Source organism: Lathamus discolor, chromosome 10 (genome assembly GCF_037157495.1).
Source record: "Lathamus discolor isolate bLatDis1 chromosome 10, bLatDis1.hap1, whole genome shotgun sequence".
NCBI classification, from domain to species: Eukaryota; Metazoa; Chordata; class Aves; order Psittaciformes; family Psittacidae; genus Lathamus; species Lathamus discolor.
The window spans coordinates 13,465,513-13,492,085 of NC_088893.1; the positions used below are offsets into that span (position 1 = coordinate 13,465,513).

The window sequence follows — 26,573 nt, forward strand, 5'->3', positions numbered from 1 at the left end:
AGAATTTTATTTGCTTTTTTTCCCCGTTGCTACCAAGCAGAGGGATGACATCTTTATGAGCTTGACTACTCATGATAAGCCTAAAATCTCATTCCTGAGGGGATAATGCCTGGTTAAAGCCCATCATTTTATCTTTTTAACTTGGAATATCTCTCCTGTTTGCACCATGCTATGCTTATTTGCATGAAATTTTGTCTCTCTGCAATCTCCATTCTTGACCCTAGTGCCCTGAATTACTTCTGCTTTATTACTCATCTTTCCCAGGGAAGAACTTCCAGAGAACTTCTTTATCAATTTGTCAGTAAAAATAAACAAGTAAAAAGTATTTCTTGGAGATGGTGTTGCAGATCCCTGGGAAGGATGTTGTTTGGCAGAGAAAGCATTTGTGAGAGTGCCTCCAAGACTGTCTTTGCAAGTACAAAATATGAAGCTGGAAAAAGAAAGAGAAGGGCCTTCAAGCAAAAGGAACAATCAGAGGAAATGAAGGAGTAAGAAAATATAAGTGAAGACAAAGTCAGGTGGAGACAAAGCCAAATGTTTAGGAATGTAAGCACAAAGCTTGTTCTTGCTGCTCAGACCCACAGAATGGTAATGAGGCTTAAGGCAAAACAAATAGTATATTGAAATCTCTGATAGTATTACCATGCATAGTGTCTTGAAAGAGGAAAGGAGAATAAGACAGAATGGGATAGGATAGAATAGCTCAGTTGGAAGAGACCTACCACAGTCATCGAGTCCAACTGCCCATCCACCGGGCTGACCAAAAGTTAGAGTATCTTATTAAGGGCATTGTCCAAATGACTCTCAAACACTGACAGGCTTGAGGCATCGACCATCTCCCTAGTAAGCCTCTTCCAGTGTCTGGCCACCCTCTTGGAAAAGGGGTGTTTCCCAATGTCCAGTCTAAACCTCTCCTGGTGCAGCTTTGAACCATTCCCATGCATCATATCACTGGATCGAGGAAGAAGAGCTCAGCACCTCCCTCTCCACTTCCCCTTCTCAGGAAGCTGTAGAGCACAATAAGGTCGCCCCTCAGCCTTCCAGCCCTTCCGCCTGCTTTGTTGGCCTCCTCTGGATGCATTCCACTACCTTAACATCCTTCTTAAGCTGTGGGGCCCAGAACTGCACACAGTACACAAAATGAGACCACACCAGTGCTGAATACAGCAGAATTGCCTCTTTTAACCGGATTCTATGCGCAAGCATAGGAAAGAAGCAGTTGCAGTACGTAAAATCTGGAAATGGAGAAATGAGACTTCAGTGGGGCTCACTCAGCATCTCTGGAAAGTGTATTATCTAGTTTTCTCTCCTTTCACTTGCTGCCCCGGATCCTCCATCAGCTAAAATGTCCCATTTTGTGCTGTTCCGCTGGATAATGATACAGAGCTTTATAGGTGAGTCTTCACCTGCTTTTTGTGTGCTTGCTCAGAAAACAAGAACTTTGCAACATTAAAAGCAGCAACACATGTTTTGTGAAAACAAAGCAGTGAAATAGGATGTAATTGTATACAGAACTTCAAATATTTTATGAACTTTATGAGCTAAAACTGATATTTCTTTTTGTTTGGATATTTTTTACTTTTACAGCATGTATGTGGTTTCTCTGTGTATGGGTTTGGTTAGTTTCCCTTTTCCTCCAAATGGTCTGATTTCTTTACTACTGTTAAATGCGTACTGCTGGCTTTGCTTCTTCATCAGTCTGTCCACTCGACTACACAAGCCAAAAGTAGCGAATTGAAATATTGGCAGAGTAATGAATGATATACATGATAAAGAAAGGATTTGCTGGAACTCCGAGGGTTGTCTGCTGCTATGAATTGAGGGTGGGAAAGCATGGCTGGAGATTCCTCTCCTTTTACTTCCAAATGATCAGTTCACACGTCAAAGATCTGAATGCTAAAAGAGACAGAAGTCAAGAAAGAGTAGTGTGGGAGACTGGGTCTTGCAAGCGTAGTGAGTATTAGCTTTGTTTCTGCATGTGTTTAGGCATCATCAGTGGAGTTTCCAAACTGCCTGAGCTGGCTCAGGAATGTGGATTCAGCCACTTTCAGAGGGACAAGAGCTCCCAATGGGAGTTGTGCTTTCAAATCATTCAGGCATTTCAGTAAATTCTGTCTCAGATGACTAAATACTAATTGTCCAACCTCTGCCAGGATGAAATATTCCATGTAACATCTACAGCAAAAGTTACGTTCTTAAATTAACCTGAAAAGCAGTGTGAAAGATCAGTCAGTGGTGGGATACATGAAGGGGCAAGAGGTGATCCATGCACCTCTGGAGGCAAAACAACACAACCTCCATGGTGTCTGCTGTACAAGAGGAGCTTCTCTTTCCTTGCCTTATCTTCAGTCTCAAAATAAACTAGAGCCTCCATTGGGTCTTATTTTAAAAAGCTTTCTTATACACAGAGCTACTGAAGGATGAGAAAGACTTTTTGTAACTTTAACTTAGCTCAGTACTGAGAATAGGTAGGCTTGAGATTCAGTGGGCATTTAAATGCTTCTTTCCTGTTTATCAGTCATTTTCTCTGACATTTCATCAGAACAGAAACTTCAAGAAGAAACAAAAAATCAGTATTGCTGGGGAAAAGATGCTGAGTATCCTGTATAGAGAAGGAAAATTATTCCAGAAATAGATCAAGAAAAGAAACTCTTTTCCAACCAGCTGTCTTCGATGGAGGATATATTTCTTTGTCCATCCAGTGATCAGTCTATGGGGGACAAGACCACTACAACAGCAACTATTTGAGTTACTGCTTAATACCAATTTCCACTGAGGGTTTGTTCAAGAGAGACTATATATAAATATATCTGTATGAACTGAACAATTATGAATGCCTCTTTCTATTTTGAAAGATGATTTTTAAACATCTTGAGTTCATTTCTCTTTCACATGGATTAAGGACTTAGAGTGGCAAACTACACTGATTTCAGTGGGACTACCCAGGCATAGCTTACACTCAGGTTCAAATCTGGATGCCTGGAAGAGTCACTGCCATAAACAAGGGGAGGATTCCTCTCACAGTAAGATGAGGGTGTCCCGATATAACAGCCTCTGGAACCTGTTAATGTCAAAAACTTGTTCATTCAGTTCTATTTACTATTACTTTTGGAAAACATGTCTGTGGAAGAGGCTGCAACTGAAATTGAAGTTGTCTAGTCCTTGCAGAGGCTCATAGTGTTGAAGCAAGGCTGTTGCAGTATTGAAGCTTTCCTTGCCAGCCTGCAGTGCTGTGAGGAACATTAGCTTCACATAAATCAAAAGAGGATCTGAAACTGCAAATCCCGTAACTCTCCAGCACCAACACTGGTGGGAAACTGCACTGGAGACTCCCTGGTGCCTTGTGTCTGCCCTCTTCTTCTTTTTATGTATTTATTTATTTAGTAAGTTTAGGGCTCTGCTTCTTTTGAAGAAAAGAGTAGGCAAATCTTCATTTGTTAAAGGGTTACTTAATGAAGCTGCTTTCATGCTGTGCTGGACTGGGATGAAATAAGAATAGGAGATGAACCCATTTCTCTTCAAGCAGCAGTGACCTTAACTCCAGGAACAGCTCAAGCTGGTCTTGGTTTTGCAACTTCTTTTTTGGGGTGACTTGATGCTCAGTGACTAAACCTCTGCTCCCTAAGGGGCACTTTCAAGGCCAACTGGATGAGCTGTTTTGTTTTATCATCACAGAATGAGGCTGTTTTGTCTGTTTTGCTGTAACAAGACAAACGAGCCTACCCTTTCCAAGGACTAAAACAAGCAGCCATCTTTCAAAGCCTTATCCTGTATTCAGGAATTCATTTCTTTTGGCACATCCTACCTTCATTTCACTGCAACAGCTTCTGCCCTTCACACCATATTGCACGTTGTTTTGTCTGCCTCTACTCTTTTAGCATTTGGAGTTGTGGAAACCTGAATGAGTTGGCTTATCTTGCCAATGGGATAAGCAATAATGAAGCTGAAATGTCATCCCAATAACAAGTCATGAGGCAGCCTGCCACAGACTAAAACCTCACCTGGGGAACAGTCCGTTAAAAACAAAACAAAAGAGACATGGACACAGTTGGTAGCATCTGTTTGCTAGCTGGGAGTCTTGCCAAAAAGGAAAGGCATTCAAACAGCTGGCAAAATAGAAATGTTTGGCAAACCAGGGCCAAAGCTGGTGATAATAGCAGCAACTGCTGTAAGTCCTCTTTGGGGTAAGTAAGCTGGCCATGAGACATCAGATCTGAAGGATGATCCTCTTGCTACGGCAGAGGACTAGCTCTGGATGCTCCCCAAGTCCCTCAGTTCCTGTTCCACTGTATGTAAATGATAACATGGGGAAAAAGGCAACAAGGCACAAGGACCAACACAGACTTGATGAATGTAAACTAGAAAATATTTTCTCCTTTATGGAATCCTTTTTTGCATAGTGCCTTTTATGAAGAAGAAATCCCTTTTCGGGCAATCTGGGAGCTGCATAGACAGTTAAGAAGGAACAATCTGTATCAAAGGCTCAAACCAGATGCTAAGGTGGATATTGGCTCTAAACACCAAGTAAAGCTGGTCATTAAGAGTAAGAGCACGAGGAAAACATGAACGTGCTCTTTTTAATGTCAGTATAATGCTAGCAGTTAAAGCTTCTATGTACACAGTACTCTGCAAGGTAAGTGGGCTCAACTTGTCTGCAAGTTGACAGGGCTTGCTCAGAAACAGAAAAAGCAGTGTGCTTTCTGAGGACAGGTTCGCATAGACAGATCCTGCTCTTCTGCCAGCTTAATTAAGTCCTAATTTCACACGTGAGGAAGTCGTTTGGACCCTGCTAGTGGGACAGTCAGTGAAAGGCAACTGTGACAGCATTTCTCTTTTGAAGATGGTGGTCTGAGGAAACCAGATGTGTTTCACACCAGGTTGCTGAACAACTTTCAAACAATCTCTTAGGAGAGGAGCAGAGTTCCAAATTCTGTTTGCACAGGTCTAGGCTGCATTTGGGCTGCCAATGACCTCAGCTTTGCTCGCCGTGTCTGATGTGAGTAATGCGTTTTGTGAGCCCTCCAGCAGCAAGCCAGTGTCTGTGAGCTCCTGGCTGCAGCCTCTAGTGCCCCCAAGTACTAGCTGCCACATGCAACAGGGGAAGGCTTGGGGGATCAGTAACTGTGGCCTGCCTACAGGCAGGAGTGTTTCTTTTCCTGCCTTATTGTTTTGCATAGGTAGAGTCATGCGTTGGAGACTGTCAACACTCCTCTTTCCTTGTTCTTCCTTGACAGTGCATGCCACATCCGAAGCTGTCATTAGAGGAGTAATAGGGCAATCTGTTAAGTTGCCTTGCTTCTACAAGGTGGCACGACACAAGGACATCTCCGATATGTGCTGGGGCAGAGGTCCATGCCCGAATTCAAAGTGCAACAACAAAGTTTTGCACACCACTAGAAATAGGGTGACACACAGGATATCCCAGCGATACAGTCTCCGGGGCTATATTTCCTATGGAGATGTGTCTCTCACGATTGCAAATGTGCAGTCAGAAGATGCAGGTACATACTGCTGCCGCGTGGAGATCCCGGGCTGGTTCAATGACATCAAACAGAACATACAGCTGGAGGTGGACAGAGGTGAGTCTGGGGACCTTTATGATACAGCCAGAAGGGGGGAACCTCTCACTGGATAGTTTAAAATTGGAAGTTATGTTATGTGTGCTTTTTTTGTTTGTTTGTGGTGGCAAAAAGTGTTTTTCCTACCTTCTATGGTTTCCAAGGGAGGTCTGCAATCATCTGTCAATTTCAGTCGCACTCAATAAGCAGTTTTGATGAGAAATTAGTAACTTTTACCTTTTCTGAGCTTATTTCCTTTCAAATCATATACTTAATTTCTCATTGTGTAGCTGTATTTCTAAGTATTTTGCAAAATCATAAAGTTTGCAAGTTTTTGGGTTCTATCACACAAGGTTCTGTCCCTTCCTTCTGTAAGAGGGTCAAGGAGGAGACCTATCAAAAACCAGGCAAATCTGGGCATTTCTCTGGCTGGGGCATGTTTTCTGTTAATTAAACAACCTTTTAAACAGTGACTCACCCACCTTTATTCTCAGTATTGTAGTAGCTAATTTTCAGTCATTTGTGGGTTGGCTTTCTCAGGGTCAGTTGTTGATGCTCTGATCCAGATTTCCTCTTGGCTATATGTTCTCCATACAGCCCCGCCAGTGGTAACAACCACCACGAGAAAGGCTCCTGTTTCTCCCACAGTTTTAAGAGAAACAACTTCTGCTCTCCCAGCAACCTCTGATGATCAAACCACAGCAGAGACGCCTGGCCTCCTGACAGCCACCGTCCCTGAAGCAACAACTGCAACCACCGGTTTGCCAGCAGTGACTACACCAGAGACCATTGCTCCCCTAACACTTGCTGTGACAGCAGCTACGGTGACAACCAGTGCTCTCCCAGATTTTTCAACTAGATTCCAAGAAGTTGATGTGACAACTGAATATAACTGTGTGTCCTGCTCTGAAGAGCCAGTCACTCTTACCGACAGTAGGAAGGGTAACCAGCACCAATCCTTTCTTATTTTCTGTGTAGCAGAGATGGTCTATGTAAGCCTGACTCTGGGATCATAGAAATGCTCCAGATACTTATATTTGTATCTGCTAAGTTTTCTCCAAGATGCCTATAGGTATATAGTATATATAGGTATATATATATATGCCTGACTCTGGGATCATAGAAATGCTCCAGATACTTATATTTGTATTTGCTAAGTTTTCTCCAAGATGCTTATAGGTATATTTCAGTAGGTTTAAGGAAACACAGGTCAAATGTTGTGGATGATGCCAGAGTGGGGAGAATAGCCATGATAGCCAAGGGTTAGGCTTGCATTGAAAGGAGTTTCAGAAGACTGAAGAAATAATATGACAGAAACCTCATGAATGCAGGTTCTTCATTAACAGAAATAAACGCAAAGTCCTGCACCTGGAATGGAGTAAGACAGCTCCACTCAACTATGTGCTGATTTTTTTCTTGATTTGGCAAAGACAATTGAAAATGGTCTGCTGAAACGGTTCGTTTAGAGCATGTTCTGCTTGAGCAATAACATCAGTGAGACTTCAAAACATGCTTAAAATTGAGTACTTACATTGTCATCCCATATGAAGCCTGCTGGTATTATTAATATACTTAATCAGTCACATGTTATCATCCTAACCATTCCTTGGTTGCTACTTTATCCATATCAGTGACTTCTTTCCACAGATTGATGTCTGCTCACAAAGCTGTTTTTTTGTACATGCTTTGGGTCTTCTATCTCTTGAAGTTCTTTCGGACCTGAACCTCTAAGGGCAGCTTTTCTGTACCACCTCTTGTTTTCCAGCTGTAACAACTCATAGCAGTTAAACTTGTCAACAATTAGCTACATCCATAGCTGAACAGTTAAAACATTTAACCACTGGCCATGCTAGTAAAGTACATCAGTTATCTGGGTAGCATGAGCTGCAGATATGAAAACTGAGGTGCAGAATTTCACCAGTGCAGATGCAGAACTTTGCAAGCAATTATGAATGCCATATGAAGACCTTCCTAATCAGTGATCTTTATAAGCATTATACTTTTATAAGCATTGTACTTTACTTTGTTTCAGTGACTACCAAATTCCCAAGCACGCTTCTGACTGCAGAGGGAACTAAAAGCACTGACACTTCTCTCACGATGGAAGAGGTGCCAACTGCAGGTGAGTGGAATAATGGGTGCAAGTTCAGAAGTTGCATGTTCAGAGAAATGAAGAAGTTGTCATAAGGAAAAGTATTGACTGTTCTTAAGAGTGTACCAAACATGTACTGAGAACAGCTCATTGCATCTGGAAGAAAGAAGTATCTGGGATCCACACAGAAATTGTTTGAAATCAGGATTAACAACAGGAAAACATGTTTTTAAGCCTCCAAAGGAAGTAGATTTTGAGTCATTCACTACTGTCAGGTATCTCAGGTCTGAGAGAAGTTAAGAACTGGTCTTTTTCACCATCCAAGCTGAATTCTTAGAGATCTGATTTGTCATCACTGTGAGCTCATTGAGCTTTCCATTTTAAATCCTCCCTAAGTGTTAAGAGCTTTGAATCTCGCTGAATATATTTAGCCAGATGTGGCTGCAGGCTCAGCTTTCCGGTGCTCAACATGTGTCCTTGGTCATGATGGGAAGCAGCAGGCAATTACCACAACTATCAATCCTTCAAGAGAAAAGGAACTGGTAAACAAATTCATAACATCATCTGAGACATGAACAAACTAAGTTTGCACTTTGTGTCTCTCAGTTAAGTATGAAAGTAGCATGGCTCAAGTTATTCAGGTGTGATAATCTGCCCACCAGATGCTCTCAAATGAAATCCTAAAACAAGGAAAGCCAAAAGTCAGGGGTGACATGTCATATTTGGCTGTCAAGAGAGACCCTTTAGTTTCAAATAGTGCCAAGAAACTCTTCATTCTTAAAAAACACAGTATTTGGATTTTTGCAAGTCCTCTTTTGCTAGATCTTGAGACTTACAGCAGAGAGAGAGTTTAGGAAACTGCTCTTTAATGCCTCTGGAGACAGCTCGCAGAAGCACTAAAGCGGTCTCTTGAGCATTTGTGAGGGTTTCTCACCTGTCTCACTTGTCATCTTTCTGATGCAGTTCTGAATAATGCCTGTATTCTACCACTGTAAGTAAGAAGTTTTGTGAAGGGTCTTACCTCTGGGATTCTGGGGGCAGCTGAAGTTGTGACTGTGGGTTAGAAACAGCCACCACAAAATCAATAATAGCAGAAAATTTATGGTGCTTATGTGAGTCATGTACAGTCCCACCCATGCTAAAACTTGTGTCACGCTATTTCCGAGACCAAACTGTCATGATGTGTGAAAATTCTGCAGCACGACTGAGCACGGTCTAGTCTGAGCCATAAGCCAAGTTAAGTACTTAGCCTCCTCTTATTTTATGAAATAATGCACTAAATAGACCAACTTTAGCCTTTTTGTAATGTAAGGGAAGGCTGATTTGTTGCTGGGCTCTGTATTGGTGTTAGCATAGTGGCTGGCTGAGAAACCCACGGATGAGGGAGCCCTCCACCTCCAAACACAACTCTAGCCACATAGGTTGGGTTAGCTGGGGCAGCTGGTTGCTGCTGACCAGGCTCTGATTTAGTTTCACTTCTGTCTTCACCTGCTTTCCAGCCAGCAACAAATCCACCAATGCCAACCACACTGGAAACCCCAAAGAGAATCCTTGCTCCTTTAAGTGTGGAAAGTAATCAGGAATACTTGCTCCCATCAGGCAGGCTACAGCATGATGCCAGGAGGTTCAGTTTTGGCTTGTGGGATGTGCATGTCAGAGTGAGATGTGCTCTTCTTGTGTATGTGGGGGTAGTTCTGCTGAACTTTGATTCTCTTCTGAGGGAGGAAAAGAGGGGTGTCATGAAACAGGTGCATGGCAAAATGCAATATTCATAAAAATCCCAATCCCTGGGATTTTTAGCACTTGCTAGGATTTTATTGCATACATTTATTTAGTTGTAGTGTTTATTAGTCATAGTCCATTTTCTACTCCAGTGCAAATTTCTAGCTACAGTTGCATATGAGCTACCTGTGCCCTGTCCATGTCTTTGAGAAAATGCAAGCATGTTGTTTGGGACATGGAGACAAATCAACTCGGCTTTCACAGGTAGCTGATCAGAGCCGAGAAATTTGGAAGAGATCAGCTCATTCAGTGAGTGCCATACTCTGAAAAGTAAAAGAAAAGAAAGAAAGATAAAACTTTTTTTCCCTAATGGGATGATTTGTGACCATCTGATCACCCCCATCATAATGTGACATTGCAGGTGTCTCATGCATTTACAGTTCAGTCATTTATATGTGCCTTCACAAATGACTCTTCTGGTCCCCTGGCACATTTTGCTCAGATGGAGGCTGCTTGGTTGTTCTTCTGTCAAGCCTCTGAAAGCACTGCTCATCACAGTCTTTCTATACACTAGGGCATGACCTAAGGCATAGGAGCTTCCCCATCACAGGATGTAAGTTGAGGTTTTGATTCACTCAGCTGAGTGACTCCTCTGGTTTAAGGTGCCGCTAAACATCAGGTGCTTCCTGTGACAGATCAAGTGTTCCAAATACTTAAATACTTCAGTACTTCGTAGCATGAGATCACGACGATCCCAACCCTAGATTAACTTTTTGTGACTTTAAACTCACTATCAAAAGTAACAGAGTAGGATCACAGGATAACACCAGAATGCTGCAATGAGCATTCATTTAGTTCATCCCTATTTCAAAAGCTTAGGAATCTAGAATTGAATTACTCTTAATATTCCTAGAGAGAGGGAAAAAAATTGCTTCATCTTCATAGAGATTTCTTAAATTTGTGGTAAGTTATCAGGACATTAAGATGTTTCCTGTGGTTTTCAGTCCTAGTGCAGCTGCCAAAAACTGCAATCACACAGAAGTCTGACCACAAGTAAGCTGAGGCAGTTCATGTAGTTAGACTAGTACCTTGCTTACTACCTCTGCTTTCTATGACATCTCATCATGCTTACAGAAGTGAAAACTCCTTCAGAGCAGACAAGTTTCTACTGCCTTGCTTCATGGCCTATCCCTGGGAAGCCTCCTCTTCCCTTGACGAAGGTTGCCATTTCCCACTGACCGCCTGATATACCATCTGTGGTGGGGACAGATTGTTCCTTTTTTGTTGCAATGTGCTTTATTTCCTGTACTCAGGGCCAGGTTTTGCCCTCTTCATTCTTTGAGAGGTCCTTACTCCTTGACTAAAGAAGTGAAAACCACTGTGGCCCTTACTCCTGGAGGTGATCATGCCAGTAATCATTTCAACCTCTGTTATTTTCAGGGATTTCATCAAGTTTAGAGAGCACGGCTGAGAAACATGATGATAATGGAGATAAGGTAAAACCTCCTCTAAGTTTCAAGAGTGTTGAACTTGAGGCCAGAAGGACAGCAGGACATGTTGATGATTTTCAATGTATTCATACTAAAGTGACAATGTTTAGAGAAAGTACCTCGAACTTCTGTTTAGAAGCTCAGGAAGCACCTATTAATCTTTCCAGTGGGTAGAGCCAAAGCCTGTGACCATCCCATCTACCTTGGAGACTTCAGAAAAACCTCATTCCCCTGGCACCCCTGTAAGAGAGGCAGAGGAAGCATCCTCGAGGTGTAACCAGGAAAAAGGCAACTTATGAGGGCTGTTACATTTCCTTGTCTCCAGTTAAGAGAAGGAGGAGGGTGATTAAGCTCCTACTTTAGACATCTTATTAAGAAGTTCATGTTAAGTGGGATAAATCTGGGCTCAAATGCATCAGAAGATGTATTAAACATTTAACAGGTAATTCATGTTGTTTATCATGATCAACCTCATGTGTCATCTCCATACTTTATACAGGAAAGCTCAGAAAAACATTGCCAACTCCAGCCCAATGCAGATATTTTAGAGCCACTAGGGCAACCCCCTCCTGGGGGAATAGGTCTGGAATAAACTTGCTTCTAAAACATTTCCAGTTTTTTTTCTCTTTTCCCTTCCAGTTTCCCATCTATGTCTTTCTCATTGCCTGTCTCGTTGTGGTGCCCGTTCTTTTCGTACTGGTGCTCTCATTGTTGCTTCGGAAACGTAAGTATCCCTAAGCACATAATTGATTAATCTTTCTAATGCTGGCCTAGTGCAAATGTCCTTCTGCATCTCTGATTAATCTGGTAAATCTGCCATGGCCTCCGTGACAGTACTCTGTTCATTTTATGGGGGCTGCTGTCCTTACTTCAGGACTGTGTCACCACGAAGAGACCAGGGACCATGAGCTGGTGGGAATGCAGCAGGAGGAAGACTGTGCAAAGAATCTGTTCACTCACTTGCTGCAGGTCTGGCTCATCTTGTTGGCTCTTGCTTTATATTAAAGTAGTCCTTTAGTTTCCTTGAGTTGCTTTTGACAAACATTAGTGTTACTTAAATCAGAATGAAATCCTTTATTTCCTGCTTAGCCCACAGAAATTTTGCAGCTTTCTATCTTTGCTTCTGAACTCATTTGACAGATTCATTTGAATTACAGATTTCTTTTGCCATTGTGACATTAATATTATTTTGCTTCTAGGTAAACACACAAAGAAGTTTATAATAAAAAGGTAATCAATTTTGTAATTTCCTATTAAAAGTTCCAATGTAATTTTTCTTAGAGGCAGGAAGGCATTGGCCACTGATTGTAATGGGTGTAATAATGGGTTGTGGTGATGATCACCAAAGTTGTGTTATGAGCAAGCTTCAAATAACCCTAGAAAATCAAACAGTGGTTCCTGGATGCTGTTTCTATGTAGCAATGAGCAGACATCCAGAGCACTAAAGACCTCCAGCAACTGGTACTCACTGTTATGTAGTGACCCCAGGTTAAGGAAACACATAGTATGCTTTATTAATCATAGAATCATAGAATAGTTAGGGTTGGAAAGGACCTCAAGATCATCCAGTTCCAACCCCCCTGCCATGGGCAGGGACACCTCACACTAAACCATCCCACCCAAGGCTTCATCCAACCTGGCCCTATAATTATATATATGATAATAATAGAATATATACTACAATATATATATTTATATATATATTTTTATATATATATTGTGTGTGTATATATATATATAGTGTGTATATATCGGTATTATTCTTTGATCAAATACCAGAGCATGACCCTGGTGGGGTTATTTTAAAGAAATGAAGAGATAACTGTTTAGGATGATCAGCCAGAAAAATGATTGCTCAAAAGGGATCAGGGATTTATGGACAGACCTCCATGGACTGGCAATTCATATCAATACACACAGGATTCTCTGAAGCAGCAATGTGCTTTTGCCCTATCCATAGTGATCTATGCTTCTCACTACAGCCATGGACCAGCAGAAGAACTTGAAAATGTTTTCAGTGGCACTGAAGGAGAAAACAACATGTTTTCCCTGTGAAGAGCTCCTACATCACCTGTAGATGCCATGGAAAATAAAAAGGTTCTGTTTCATGCTTCATTGAGAGATACTTATGAGCCCCTATTCTACCCATGGGTGTAAACCAAAGGCCCAAGCTTCAGCTACAAAAATCAAAATCTTTGTGCAAATTATGCCATGTCACCTTTAAAAATTATTGCATAAAAAAGCTTCTTTGAGAGGAACACTTAAGCATTTTTCATAGGTGTTTCTTGCATCTGCCTTCTTACTACTACCATGTTACACAACTGAATTTGTTTTTCTCCATTTTTACTAACATTCTTCCTTGAATATACAACTTACACTGTGAGGAAAAGAAGAGAGAAAAAATAATATGAAATGCTGCCTAACTTCAAATTGCCTAAAAAATAAAAACAAAAGCAAATATAGTTCTTATTGCTTTTATGTAATCAAGAGAAAAATTAAGACACAAGAATGCTGCTACTATAAATCAAAAATGCAGATTACTTAAGGGGTACCAGTGCTGCCTGTGATTCAGCATGTTTGGATGACCCTTGGAGACTATGTTAATAAACTTTGTAATTTACTGCTAGCAATTGTATTTATTATGCTACATCCTAAGGCATTTGAACGGGAGTTAGTTATTCCCCAGATGTTGGAATGACCGGTGTGCTGTCTCAGCTCTCCAAAGAAGTACTGCAGCATTTCCAGAGGTGGGAAAATGCCCAGAAGACCAACCTGCAGAGAAATTTTTCTATCCTACCCCCACAAACCCCCATACCACTCATTTGTAAGTCCATGTCCTTTCCATCAATGTGCATAGAGGATCCCCAGTCTTTTGTTTGGAGTTACTTTTTGGTCCTCATAACAGTGACCTGTAAAATCCAGAAGCTTTCATGATGGAGCCTGCTGGGCAGTGCAAAACTGCACCATGTGGCCCCAGGATGCTCCACTTAGGGTTCCAGCACCCAGTCACAGGTTAGCAAAGTGCTTACTGACTGGGTTTTGTATGGGTGAGACTGGGATGCCCAGTGCTGCTCATTTATCTTTTAGAGGTGTTGCAGTTGAGATGCATGACACAGAGCACAACCACTTCTTGAATACTTGGACATTTCTTCAGGTGCCCATGCAGTGTGGGTGAAATCACCTCTGATTCTCAGTACCAAAGGCAAAGATCCTGTGATATCCATGGAAAGGCTCTGGGGAGATTAAAAACAGTGAAAAAAAAAATAGATGAAGTGTGGCATTCACCTTCTGCTGCTTCTAGTGGGACAGAAGGGTTGTGGGGGAGAAAACAGTTCTGCAGTACTAACCTTGTCTTATACTCAGCTGGGAAAAATGGAACCTTCAAGTGGCTGTGGAGCAGATTGACAGTGCATGGTCGAGTGAAGCCCATCATTTAACCACACTAATTGCACCATTTGTGAGGGGGCTTTTGCTTGTGTTTCAGCTCAATTGAAATTTAGGCTTTAGAATTGGTAACCAGCCTGGGGTAGTTAGCAAAGTGGGACTGGCCATGGCTGCTGGGGGATCATATGTGGGATATGGTGCAGAGCTTTTGTGAATCTCATGGGGGTCCTCACTGCTGTTGCAGTAACTATGGGAATGGCATGGGAGAAGATTCAAATCCATGATGCTGCTATCTCCATTGCCTTGAGTCCACCAGTCTCTGCTAAAGCATGTCTGGGCAGTGACAACTTGAAGTAAGAGCATACTGTGGGGATAGCATTTGGTCAGAATCAAACATTGTGTGGCAGCTCTGGACTTCCCCGCTAGTCATGCTCAGGGCTGTGGTGAGACTTTTTGACTCTGCAGCAACTTCTCACAAGCCAAGAGTTAGAGGGGAGGCAGGGGAGGTTCCTCTTCGGGGACCCTCTCAGTCTTGCTTGGGTTCAGCATCCTGCTGCACACCCTAGTCTGGCAGTGCTGTGGGAGGCAAAAGAGAGCCCCCAAACAGAGGATGTGGCCTGAAGGCTCCAGGCTGGGTTTGCTCAGCTGAGCCCTGTGTTTGTCCCATGCTGGTTAATGTGGCTGCCACTGGCCCAACACACAGCATGTGCTGAGCCGGGGGCACCCAATTCTGCTTTAGGCATGTCCCATATGAATATGGACAAAATAAAAGGGGGGGAAAAAAACCAAAATCAAACCAGAAAAGCACCCAAAATTTTTGATGTACTCATTTTAAACAAAGCCTTTTTTGTTTTTTTTTCTCCCCTCAAGTACACCTGCTAATTAAGGCAGCAATATCTTGCATCTTTCAATTGGCAAAGTTGGGCCAATCTGTTTGCTCTTATTAATTAGTTCTTCACTAATGACTTCTTCAGAGCAGGGCTGGCTCTTCCTTGGGAAGGTTCTAGCACATTTGCTGTGGTGCTGGCTGGACTTGAAGGCCCTGCTTTGTGGAGCTGCACAAGAGCACAAGAAATAAGAGCTAACAAAGTGAGCTTGATCTGCTCAGCCATGTGGAAAGGCAGCCCAGAAATGCTGTAGGGGAGCTGTAAGTGTAACTTATGCTGCTGAGTATTTATTTATCTTTTTATCTACCCCAATTACTGAGACTGAGGTTTGGGTTTAGAGTGGCAATTGGAAGCAAGGACTCTGGGAGGGTTATATTTAAATGAAAATGGAATGGACTGATTTCTGCGGAGCTGACCCTGGCTGTCAGTGTGTTCAGTGAAAGGTGAAAGGAAGCCTTTTAAAATGTAGCTGGAGGAAAAAGAAACGCTGTTTTCCAAAAGCAGCTGAAGTCTCAGAATTGAGTTTCTGGGTCTAGTGCAGAAAGACTTAATGAAAGCAGCAGGTTTTTAGAAAGAAAAGGCTGTCAGAGACTATGTCATTGGCATCTGGAAGAGCTGGTCTTTATTTTTAAGACTTTCACCTTGGAAGGCAAAGCAGCAGTGCTCTTGAGTCAAGATAAAGCACTGCAGCCAAGAAAACCCTCCAGTTAAAACAATCCACAGGGTATAAACTGCAAAGACCTACTGGGGCCAGTGCTTCAGCCTGGGAAAACTGTGACCAAAGCAACCTGGCCCCTGGTAGGGCTGTGAGGTTCGTGCTGCCAAGTTGTGGGGTGCAGGTTTCCTCAAGAGTTGCTTGGCTACAACTTGTTGCTTGTTGAGCTCACTGAAGCAGGTCTCCCTGCAAAGTCTCCCCAGGTACGTGTCCTTCACCCTGCCCTCCCATTCCTCTTAGAAACTGCCAACAGGCAAAGCCATTTGCTTTATAACTGCTGTGCGTGTCCCCAAAGCTCCGGTCCCCCCCAGGCCTTGCCTCCTGCCACTTCTCAAATTATCAGCACCAAGACCTGAAATCACCCAGGTTTAATGCCTCTCCCCAGTGCTCTGAGCTGCTGAAGTTATTGCAGTGTTTATGGGCCTGTGCTGGAAGCCTGTGGCTAGAGCAAAGCAGGTTTTAATTTGCCCAGTCCATGTCAAGCCTAACTGGTGTTCTACCTGGGGAGCCTGGCTCTGCTCCGTGGGGCGAGGTGGTTAATTAATAAAGGATTTAGGTTTTGGTCCAAGTAATAATTTTCGCTGGACCCCAGTACTTTGTGGACAATTGTTTGTATCAAAATGAGTGATTAAAAATGGGTAAAGGAGGTCTGACGTGAAGAGATAATGACTGAATCACCCGATTAGTATGGAAGAGGTACAGAAAAGCAATTAAAAAGGGAGATCTGGATATTTTGGGACTGGGTAATGAGAAAATGGGAGGAAATACTGGGAGACAGAAAAAGGCAAGCACTGAGTTAGGAATACAAATCTCTTAAAGAGAAACCAGAGGAATAAATTAAATATTGTTTTGAGATTAATGAAACGTCTCTTAATAAGCTTTGTTGGAGCTGATTGCTCTGATGGTCCCTTTCCATCTCAACAGCACATTTCATTATGTTTCCAGGTTTGTTTCTTAGCTTTAATGTGCTTTTCTAGGCATTTTTTAAAGTTAATATAAATAAATCTCTGGGTTCCAAAGGTGGAATCTAATTGGAGCTTAAGAAAGAGCAAGCAGAAGGGAAAAATGTGGTTGAGTACATAGGAAATTAGAAATAAGAATAAATAGCATCATGGGACTTGAGGAAAGAACAGAGATAACCGCACAGTGTGAGATGAATGCATGAGAAAGTGGAAAATTTTAGCCTGGTAGAGAGGAAATGGGACGTGCTGCTGCAGACGTGACAGCAGAGGGCAAAATCGAGCCACAGAGACGGCTGGAGAGAATAAGAAGAGGCTGTAAAGGTGTTGCAGGTTTTCTGCACCAAGCAGAAGAAATGCAACCATCCTTTAGTCATGATGGAGATCTTAGCCGGGAGTTCAGCTCACGGCTGACTCCAAGGCACACTTTCAGCACACCTGGCATAGGCTCTGCCTTATGTGCCCTCTAGGAACACTATTTCCTGGAAGTCATGGTCACATCCTGGTTTTCCTGTGCTCCTGAGGCCATGGTGGCCATGCACTTCTTGGTTTCCTCTTCCCACTGATTTCTAACTGCAACTGGGAGCAGCATGGCTTGGTTTCTCTTGCTGATTTAAAACATAAACCCCGAGACACAGCACCTCCTGCAATCACTGTGGCAGCAGTGACCTGGCAAAAGAAATGTCAGCCTCTAGCCATCCCATAGCTCATCTCTGCATCCTTTCCTTCCTTCTATCAAGCTCATAAGACAGGGTGGTGGTGTTGGCAAAGGGCCCTCCAAATGACCACTCTGGGGGGAGTGCTGAAAACTATGAGAAACACTGAGATTAGAGTGGGGCTTCCTACAGAGAGCCCTTTGGTAGGAAGGCTCATCTCCCTACCCCATGGTAAGCTAGGCTTAAGAAGTGGTTTGAAGTTGAGACAGGAGGCCACAGGGACACTGGATGCAAGCTAGTCAGTGCAAAAACCACTGGAAGGACTGGGGAGGAGGGGGTTGGGAAATGATCTCTGCTGTAAGTTCATTGACTTTCTTTAGTCTTTCAAGCATGAGGCTTCTCCAAGAAGGGAAGTCCACACTTCCCAAAATGTTCTTTGTTTGCTTGGGCTTTTTGTTTGTTGGGGGCTTTCTTGTTTGTTTTGGGGTTTGTTTCTCCAAGAAGGAAAGAAGCTGTTCATTGTCCTATTTAAAACAAGAGATCTTTTTCTTTCTTAATATCTAGAATAAAGGAGAGGGTTGTGAGTGTGAGGGGTTTTTTGTTGTTTGGGTTTGATGTTTCTCTTGTGGTTTTTGTTTTCTAGGTTTTTGCGGGTTTGGAGAATTTTTTATTAATACCTGGGAAAAGAGGGGCAGGGTAGGTAATCCAAACAAGGGAATAAGGCCCGTCTACAGTTATGTTCTTCTAAACCAAAAACTACTAAGGCCTCGCTCTCCTCTCTTGTATCCTAGTGCATGCTCTGTAGTTCTGCTGATGTTAGTGAACCTTGAATCCTTGAAGGCAACCTTTTTTTCATGCTCAGATGTAAATCTAATGAAGATTTATAGCTTCAGAGCTGTTCTCAAGCACCAGAGCCGGTGTCATTCTTAACTAAGCTATCCAGTAGTTAATAAACATTACACAATCATCTGCATATTTAATGCAGGACAGAGATTTTTTATGGAGAAATCTATAGCTTTTAATCCAGTGATGAATCATTTATGGGATTTTGGATTATTCAGTTTGCACTGAATCAAGTTGTCTCTCTTTCACCGAGTAAGACCCCCCCCCTCCTTTCTCCCCCTGACATGGTGTGCGTCACAGACCAGGCTGCACAGTGATGTATGTTGCTGGGATGAATTATTTATTGGACGTTTTAGATCACTTGCCCAGGACTGAACTAAGCCTGTTAATTTTAAATCTGTTCATATCCATCCCCAAGTACACAAAAAGGATTTTATGTACATGAAATTCATCTCTTTCTCCCTCCAGTGCACCTCCATGAATCACAGCATGGTTGAGTTTGGAAGGGACCACTGGAGGTCAGCTAGTCCAATCTCCCTGCTCTAGCAGGGTCACTTAGAACACATTAATCAGGACTGTGTCCAGGCAGCTCTTTAATATCTCTAGGGAAGAAGACTTCACAGCCTCTCCAGGTAACCTATTCTGGTGCTCAGCCACCCTCACAAGTAAAGAAGTTATTCCTCATGTTCAGGTGGAACTTCCTGTATTTTAGCTAACGCCTGTTGTGTCTAATCCTATTGAGTGGTATGACTGAGACGAGTCTGGCCCCATCCTCTTGACATCTTCCCTGTAGTTATCTATATACATTGATCAGACCTCCCCTAAGCCTTCTCTTCTCTAAGCTGAACAGATCCAGCTCCCTCAGCCTTTCCTTGTATGAAAGATGCTCCAGACAAGCAACTGGACTTGCTCCAGGAGCTCCATGTCTTTCTTGTACTGAGAAGCCCAGAACTGGACACAATACTCCAGGGGAGGCTTCCCCAGGGCTCAGTAGAGAGGGAGGATTACCTCCCTCAGCCTGCTGGCAATGCTCTTCCCAATGCAGCCCAGGATACAATTGGCCTGCTTGGCCACAAGGGCATATTGTTGGTTCATGGACATCTCATTGTCCACCAGGACCCCCAGGTCTTTTTCTGCAGATCTGCTTTGCAGCAGGTCAGCCCCCAGTCTGTACTGGTGCATGGAGTTATTCCTCCCTCTGTGTCACTGATCACAGCTCTGATACCTGCCATTCAACCAGTTCTCACTCCACACCCCAGTCCACTTTTCCAGCCTGCACTTCCTCAGCTTGCCTATGAGGATGTCATAAGGCAGTGTTGAAAGCCTTGCTGAAGTCCATGTAGACAACATCCACTACTCTCCCCTCATCTATCCAGCCAGTTGTCCCATAGTAGAAAGCAATTAGCTTGGTTAACCATGATTTCCCTTTGGTGAATCCATGCTGACTACTCCTGAACTTTGGGTTGGGTTAGTTTTTGGAAGCAAAATTTCCCTTGGGGGACACAGTGGAAGCGTCCTGGTGTGAAGGACTGTCCAAGCCATTTTTGGACCTAGTGTGCAGAAGGTGTTTGTGTGAGCCCTTCATCTCTCAGCTGTGTCCTGCTTTAAAAATCATGGAACTGAAACGACTGCGATTTCTTAGCTTGCAGTGCACATGGTATAATCCTACTAAGCCCAGGGGAGCTGTGCAGAGAACTTTTCAGTGGTGAGTAGGGAAACTCCCATAGGCTGTAATGATCAAGCATAGATTTACTGGTTTGGTTTTTTCTCATTTCAACCTGCAAGCCCTAGCCCATGCTGTGACAGAGCTCTTTTCCAAGGCTTTCCTGTGAGTTCTGCTTCAAGGACGAGGGGAAATCAGTCTCCCAATGGAGTGGTGAATCAATACTGCTTTTGAATTCTGCTTGGTGTTTTATGCCCTTGGTCCATTATCTAATGGAGACTATGATGAGGTAATTATGGAAATACACAAATTGCAACCTCATGAATACCAAAGAAATTCGTGATGATCCATGCTAAAAGAATGCATAAAAATGCAAATCATTTGTAAATGGGGAGCAGTAAATCTTGTTAGTATTAATGACTTAGAGCATTTAATTGCATCAGGTCTGGATGAGTTCTAACCAAAGCCCTCTGAAGAGAGGTTTTTAAGACTCTATGCAGAGAACTGTGTACCATGAGATTAAGGGAAGCTCTGACTTCATCACTTGGTGTGTGGTTACCTTTGTTCCCTCCATAGCTGAGGGAGGGAGGATGGGACTGGTCCAGAAGGTGACCCAGCCCACCTAAGGGAGCGTGGGGGATGCTCTTTTGTGAAGAACTTCAGAACTCAGCAGGACATTGCTAACTATGTGCAAGACTCTCGACCTGTATCACAGGGACTCAGTATAAGACTTTGTCTGCAATGTGGTTTTGAAAGTACAGTTAGGCTAAATAGCACTGCTAGAGAAAATGTCCTAGGTGTATAAAACCTGACTGATTTGTCAGACATGCAGGCTCTGTACTAGGTGGACCAGTGCTTAAGTGCTGCTATGGGGAACACACGGCCACAGCTGAATGAGCTGGGGATGTATCTAGGTGATGACTATGAGCCTCTGCTTTCCTTGACTGCCTCCTCTGCTGTGGTTGCCTCCTTCAGGCAAACTTCACAGGGAACAGAACTCCTCTGGTGTTGAAGAGAAACAGAGCTGGTTTATTAAGCTTACTGAGAGGTGCCCAACATAGATATATGGGTTATGAAGCCCGGGGATGTCCTGTAACACCAGTGTTATTGGAAAGGTTGAAATCAATTCTGATACTGGAAGGAAGACGCTGGGAAGCTGTAGGGCTTCCCTTTCTGCAGCATAAGCACTGCTTGGCTGGTTCTTCTGTGGGCTATTGATAGGGATGGGTTTTGTCTTCAGGCTTCTCTCTGGGTTTTGTCTCATCACATCACACTACTTAGGTTTGCAGGTGGTGCTCCCAGCAACATCCTGGATAAAAAAGGGTAAAGAAATTCAACCTGTGTTCAGATTTTTGCCTTTTCTGTGCTGCTGTTGTGATACCTCTGGCTGGGTGTGGGGAGCTTTTGTTAGGAGTCTGCTTGGTTGAGATTCCTTCTAGAAACCAACTTACTGAAGCTTTCCTAAGCCATTAACAGACTCTGTTTATAATTTACGTTTAAACTTTGCCAGGCTTGTCAGTGGCTGGATGCATGCTAGAGTTCATATTATCAACTTGTTCTTCACTCTAATTCATTCATCTCCTGTCTAGAGCTGAGTTATTCTACTATAATACAAAGATACTGGATGTCACTTTCAGACATGATCCCTGCAGTTTCATAAAATCTGATGAAGGAGAGAGGAATATTCCAAGAGAAAATGAGAAAAGGTCATGATTTACTGCTTATAAACAGCTCCCTGGGTCTTATTATCTTTGCCGTGTAGAAGTCTGGAGATCTAGATTGGGTTTTATAATTCACATCGAAATTCATTGTATCACATGTCTCCTTTAAAGCCACATTTTTGAATGATATGGCAAACCCTATTAAACAGGTACTCATTAAACTACAACACCTTATAAATTCTTCCTGAGTTTTGTTGACAGTACACATCAAACACAAACCATTAAGTGCTTTTCATTTTCCTGGTAGTGTGTGATCATAATGCATTACATGACAAAATAATGTGTTTACATGACAGATTTAATGCTTGATCTGCTGCAAGCAATGCTTCACAGCACCAGAAGAGAAAAATGTAACATTATACTTCCAAATGTCTATTAATTCTTAACTAATAATAAATTATGGTGGGATGCTGATAGAAATGAATGAGAGAGACACATGCACATGGGAGGAATTCATGAGGATCAGTGACATGGCAATGAATACTAAATCCAGACATCACAACTACAGCTAAAACGATGAATTTCTATGTTGGCAAAGGAGCTCCTGGAGCTGTCGACTTGCTGCTTCTCCATGGGGTGTGTTTCTTCTTTTGTGCCCCAACAGCCTTCACTGTCTTCTAGTGATGGTCATATTAGACTTACTGTCACTCGTCCATCTCTCCAAAAGGGTCCCAGCTTGCCCTGTCCTGGGAATTGACCAGGCACGCAGCCACATTGAAACTGAACACTAACTGTCAAGCCTTGCTTGCAAGCATTTGCTTGCAAACTGTCTCTGGCAAAAGAAAGTAACCAAGTTTGATGGTTTTTTTTTTGTTTGCTTGCTTTGTGTTTTCCCAGACAGAAGGCCCTTTCTCCCCACCTCCTTGGCATCTCTAGCTGGTAACTGGTCCATCCTCTGCTGATTCATGCAGCCTGTGCACAGCGCTGGACGTGTGGCTTCCCACCCTCACCTTGCGTGTCCCAGGCACTCCAGCCCAAACACTTCCCAATCAAATCCCAAGGGAAGGTTTGCTCCCATGTGAATGAATTGTTGTGTTGGAGAAATGATTTCGTGCTTTGGTTTGGGTAGTGATTCCTACTTTTCTTCAAATTAGAGCCGAAGTTCAGTCTGAATGCATTCCGTGCAAAATGCCATGATTTTTTTCTTTTGAAAACTTCTAAGGAAACTGTTTTTACTTTGGGCGTTTGTTTTCTTGTATTAAAAATGGTTGCGAGTTTTGGAGTTTCTTTATGAAGCCCTTCAACAGGTCTCATTTCTCCACCAGTCTATTCCCAACCCTTTTCCTTCTTGCAGCCCTAATGTAATCCGTGACTTAGCTGACTTCCAGCCCCAGCAGATAACTGTCAAGGCTTTGAATTTGGGATTTCAAGAGTGATATTCAGCCACTTCACAAGTTTAGAGTATGAGGGCAGTTGTGTCTATTAATCTTCAAAAGGTACCCAAATCTCTGCTCTTTATTGCAAGCGGGAGCTAAGAAGGAATTGGTGTGTGGGAAAACAATGCTGTAATAATGACATACAATCAAAGGGAGGGTAATAAACCTGCTAGTTCTCTGTATTTACTGGGGGAATTTGCTGGGGAGCAGGAGCTGAGGTTTGTTTTAACTACAGACAGCTTTCTCCTTTCAGATTTTATGGCTTTCTCAATCACTTTGCTCATCTGCTGCTGGAGGCTTTTATTTGCTGATAAAGGCTGTTAACCAGTTGGGAAGTCGGACCAATGAAGTTATGTAAAACGGAACAAACAGTTTTTGGCAGGTTAAAGTGATGTGCTGGAGGAGTGAGGGAGGTGGGAGGGCTCCATCGCCTCGTATTGGAAAGGGGAATGTCCCAAGGATGGGGCAAATTGTAGTAAACCATATAAGTATACAGGTGTGCATATACACATAAATCTATCTCTATCTTTGTCTCTGTCTCTATCTCTATCTCTATCTCTATCTCTATCTCTGTCTCTATCTCTATCTCTATCTCTATCTCTATCTCTATCTCTATCTCTATCTCTATCTCTATCTCTATCTCTATCTCTATCTCTATCTCTATCTCTATCTCTATCTCATCTATCTATATCTATATCTATATCTGTCTCTGCTCCTTGGCTGGTGCTGGTGGGTTCCTCTTGCTCATTTTCTGTTCTCACCTTTTCAGAGAAATTTCTAAAGTCTCCTTTAAAAGGGAAATTAATAACAAACGTTGATTTGCAATGGGAGAGGTGGTCATGCCTTGCCCCTGTGCAGTGCTATCAGTAGTTACAGTGAGGAAACGACCAGTTAAACTCCAGGGAATGTTGGATGTACATTAAAAGCTACTTCCAAAATGACTTTTTAGTACCTTCCCTCATCTGGAAGCGAACAATAATAGAAATGGAAAAAAGACCTGATTTCAACATTGCTGTTTTTCTTTGAGCAGTCTTCAGAGTCGTGTCTCTGCAAGGCTGCATGCAGAGAATAGCAGTATTTTCTAGCAGAGCTGTTTCTAGGAACAGAGCACCAAATGTGTGTAGGCTTTCCTGCGTGTCCATGGGTGCTTTGAAAAAATCCCAGGCTTTGCTGAGAATTCAGATTTTCCTGTTTATAAGCTATGATGTCTTGCAGTGTGATCTTATTTCATAGCAATTTGCCCCTGAGACAGTATTTCTAACATATGGGGCTCTGCGTATGACGCTACTGCAAAATTCAAGGAGAGTGTGCTATTAGTTTGAGTTTTTAAGGGATATTCAGCATGGAAAGCTGCAGTGTAGGACACAAGGTCTTATGATCCATGGTGAACTTGGCTTTTTAGGTTTGGGATTGGAATTTTATTCTATACAGCAGGTTTTTGCAGAGTCAACAGTGATTTGAGTGTGTTTTGGTTTGCTTCCTCAGCCATTATTTATTTATTCTTATTTTTCCCTTCCTGAGAGAATTAAAAATTAATCTGGAATGTCATGGCTGAAAGATCAGGTACAATATTTTAAATATGTATTACTCTATATAAACCCTATATAGTTTTTGAAGTAAAAAAACCCAACCAAAACAACACAGAAAAGCAAACCCAAACCAAACATGTTTCCCCAATATCCAGCTACTCTATTTCAGGTCTCTCTTGAAAATTAATAACATAATTCAGACAACCTGGGTGCACTTTTAGCAGTTTCTCAAATTTCACACATTAAAAAGGTTTTTAATTTGTATTAGCTCATTTCATGTCCCCAAAGCTGTGTATTCTCTTTAAACCCTGTATTTCTCACCAACTCTTTGGATGTCTCAGTTACTGGAGCACACCTTCATTTGGTCATCACTTGAAAAATGAGGAGCATCAGATTTTATGGTTCCTTTTTAGACTTTCAAAAGCTTTCTTGAAAATTGGAAAAAATCTATAGTTCCTTCTGGCAAAGTCTTGCCTCTCAGATTGTGTACAATAGAAAGGCATCTACATAACCCCTACTTTTAGTCTTGAGAAATTCCCATCTACCCACAAAGAAATATGAAGCCAAAACTGATCTGCCTGGAAGAAGTCCACTGTAATGTGACAGCTCCTCCTCCACAGAATTGAGGAGCAGCACCAGTAGCCTGGGAGAAATTCTGTGGACTGCAACAACCAATTCACTTGATTTTCCTTTTCCTTTCTGGAACAGTTTGTTCAAAGCCCTTGGAAATCAGGGATCCTGAGAGAATAGTTTTAAAAGGTCTAGGAAAGGGTTTAGTCTTTGCATTACCTGACAGACTGCAATATTCAGTGTAGAGCTGTTAATTGAAAATAGGGGAAGGAGAAAGGCTGTTAAAAGGTGAGTATCATGGGAATCTTGGCTCAAGGTAGTAAAACCCATCTTCCAAGCTAGTTTCTTCCCTGTTTCTTTGTTGAAATAGGTGCAAGTTCAAGTGCTAAAGACCAGAGAGTTTTCAGATGGTCATAAAGCTGCTTGGTAATAATGGAACATCTGCCACAGAGCAAGTGCAAGGCTCGTGCTGTGGAAACCTAATGGGTTTTGTCTGAATGCTTGGTAGGGTAACATATTTCCTCTATATAAACATATGTGTATAAACTTCCCGGATTACTACTGCGTTTTGTATGTCTCCTCTGGAAGTCTGGATTTTGGGTCCAGCATCTAATGACATGGTCCCAGCAGGTTGGTGCCCTGGTTCCGTGCCTTCGCCTGCCTCAACAGCAGTGGTTGCTTCATTTGCACTTCACAGACTTGCCCAGCTTCTTCGTAATTTGGAAGATCACTTTCCAAACTGTGGTCTCTTAACTGTGTATAATATTGGTACTGAATGTGGAACTCACTTCAGCAGAGGCTGGGATGAATCTTTTTTAATATAGCTAGGGAGTCTTGCCCATATGTATGCTGGCGTGTGCAGTGGGTTAACATTTCTACCCTCTGCCGGAAGGATTTGAGATCTCCTTGGCTGATGTTACATTTTCTGATGGAGGTGCATTAAAAATTTATCATTTTTTTAGCAATGCTCCATGACTTTCCTGCTTGGGCTATTTAAGTAGAACTAGATTTAAACATCTCCGATTTACTCATAGATTGTATTGAGCTGGTAAAATCCGTGCCATTTTCAGCAAAGTCTCTTCCATTTGGAAATAAGATATAAATCTCCTGACTTCAGAAAGGTTTTCTAAAAAACCCACATCTGACACAGAAATGGGGTCAAAACAAGCTAGAAACAGAGATCCAAAGTTTTCTATGCCTCCTCCTCACCCAAGCTGTCACCAAATACAAAGATCTACCACTGTTGTTTTCCCACATTTAATCCCCCCAACCATCAGAGAGTTTTACTTCTTGGTGCGTCTACTTGTGGGTTAATAAAATCCACAGTCTTAACAGATTCAGCTGCTTTCCTCCTGCTGCATCATCTCTGAACCCTTCTGAGATCCAGACATGAGGCATGAGGCTGGCC

The 26,573-nt window shown here is 42.5% G+C and overlaps 2 protein-coding genes across 7 annotated transcripts in view; one reads left to right on the forward strand and one right to left on the reverse strand.

Annotated features, from left to right (window-relative positions):
- SGCD (sarcoglycan delta) overlaps positions 1-26,573 on the reverse strand; it is a 396,287-nt gene that overhangs the window by 6,399 nt on the left and 363,315 nt on the right. The gene's annotated exons all lie outside the window — the stretch shown is intronic.
- LOC136020230 (T-cell immunoglobulin and mucin domain-containing protein 4-like) lies at positions 1,020-22,857 on the forward strand. 6 transcript variants are annotated; one of them, XM_065691094.1, is made up of 9 exons: positions 1,020-1,394; positions 5,235-5,579; positions 6,207-6,500; positions 7,591-7,680; positions 10,813-10,868; positions 11,502-11,586; positions 11,737-11,831; positions 12,062-12,092; positions 12,845-13,488. In XM_065691094.1, the coding sequence occupies exons 1-8, from the start codon at positions 1,346-1,348 to the stop codon at positions 12,083-12,085; spliced, it is 1,038 nt and encodes a 345-aa protein (XP_065547166.1). In that variant the 5' UTR covers positions 1,020-1,345; the 3' UTR covers positions 12,086-12,092; positions 12,845-13,488. The 6 variants fall into 6 exon arrangements, with proteins under 6 accessions (XP_065547166.1, XP_065547165.1, XP_065547164.1 ...); XM_065691093.1 differs by having other exon boundaries at positions 1,032-1,394; positions 6,156-6,500; XM_065691092.1 differs by lacking the exons at positions 11,737-11,831; positions 12,845-13,488 and adding an exon at positions 22,528-22,853 and having other exon boundaries at positions 1,286-1,394; positions 6,156-6,500.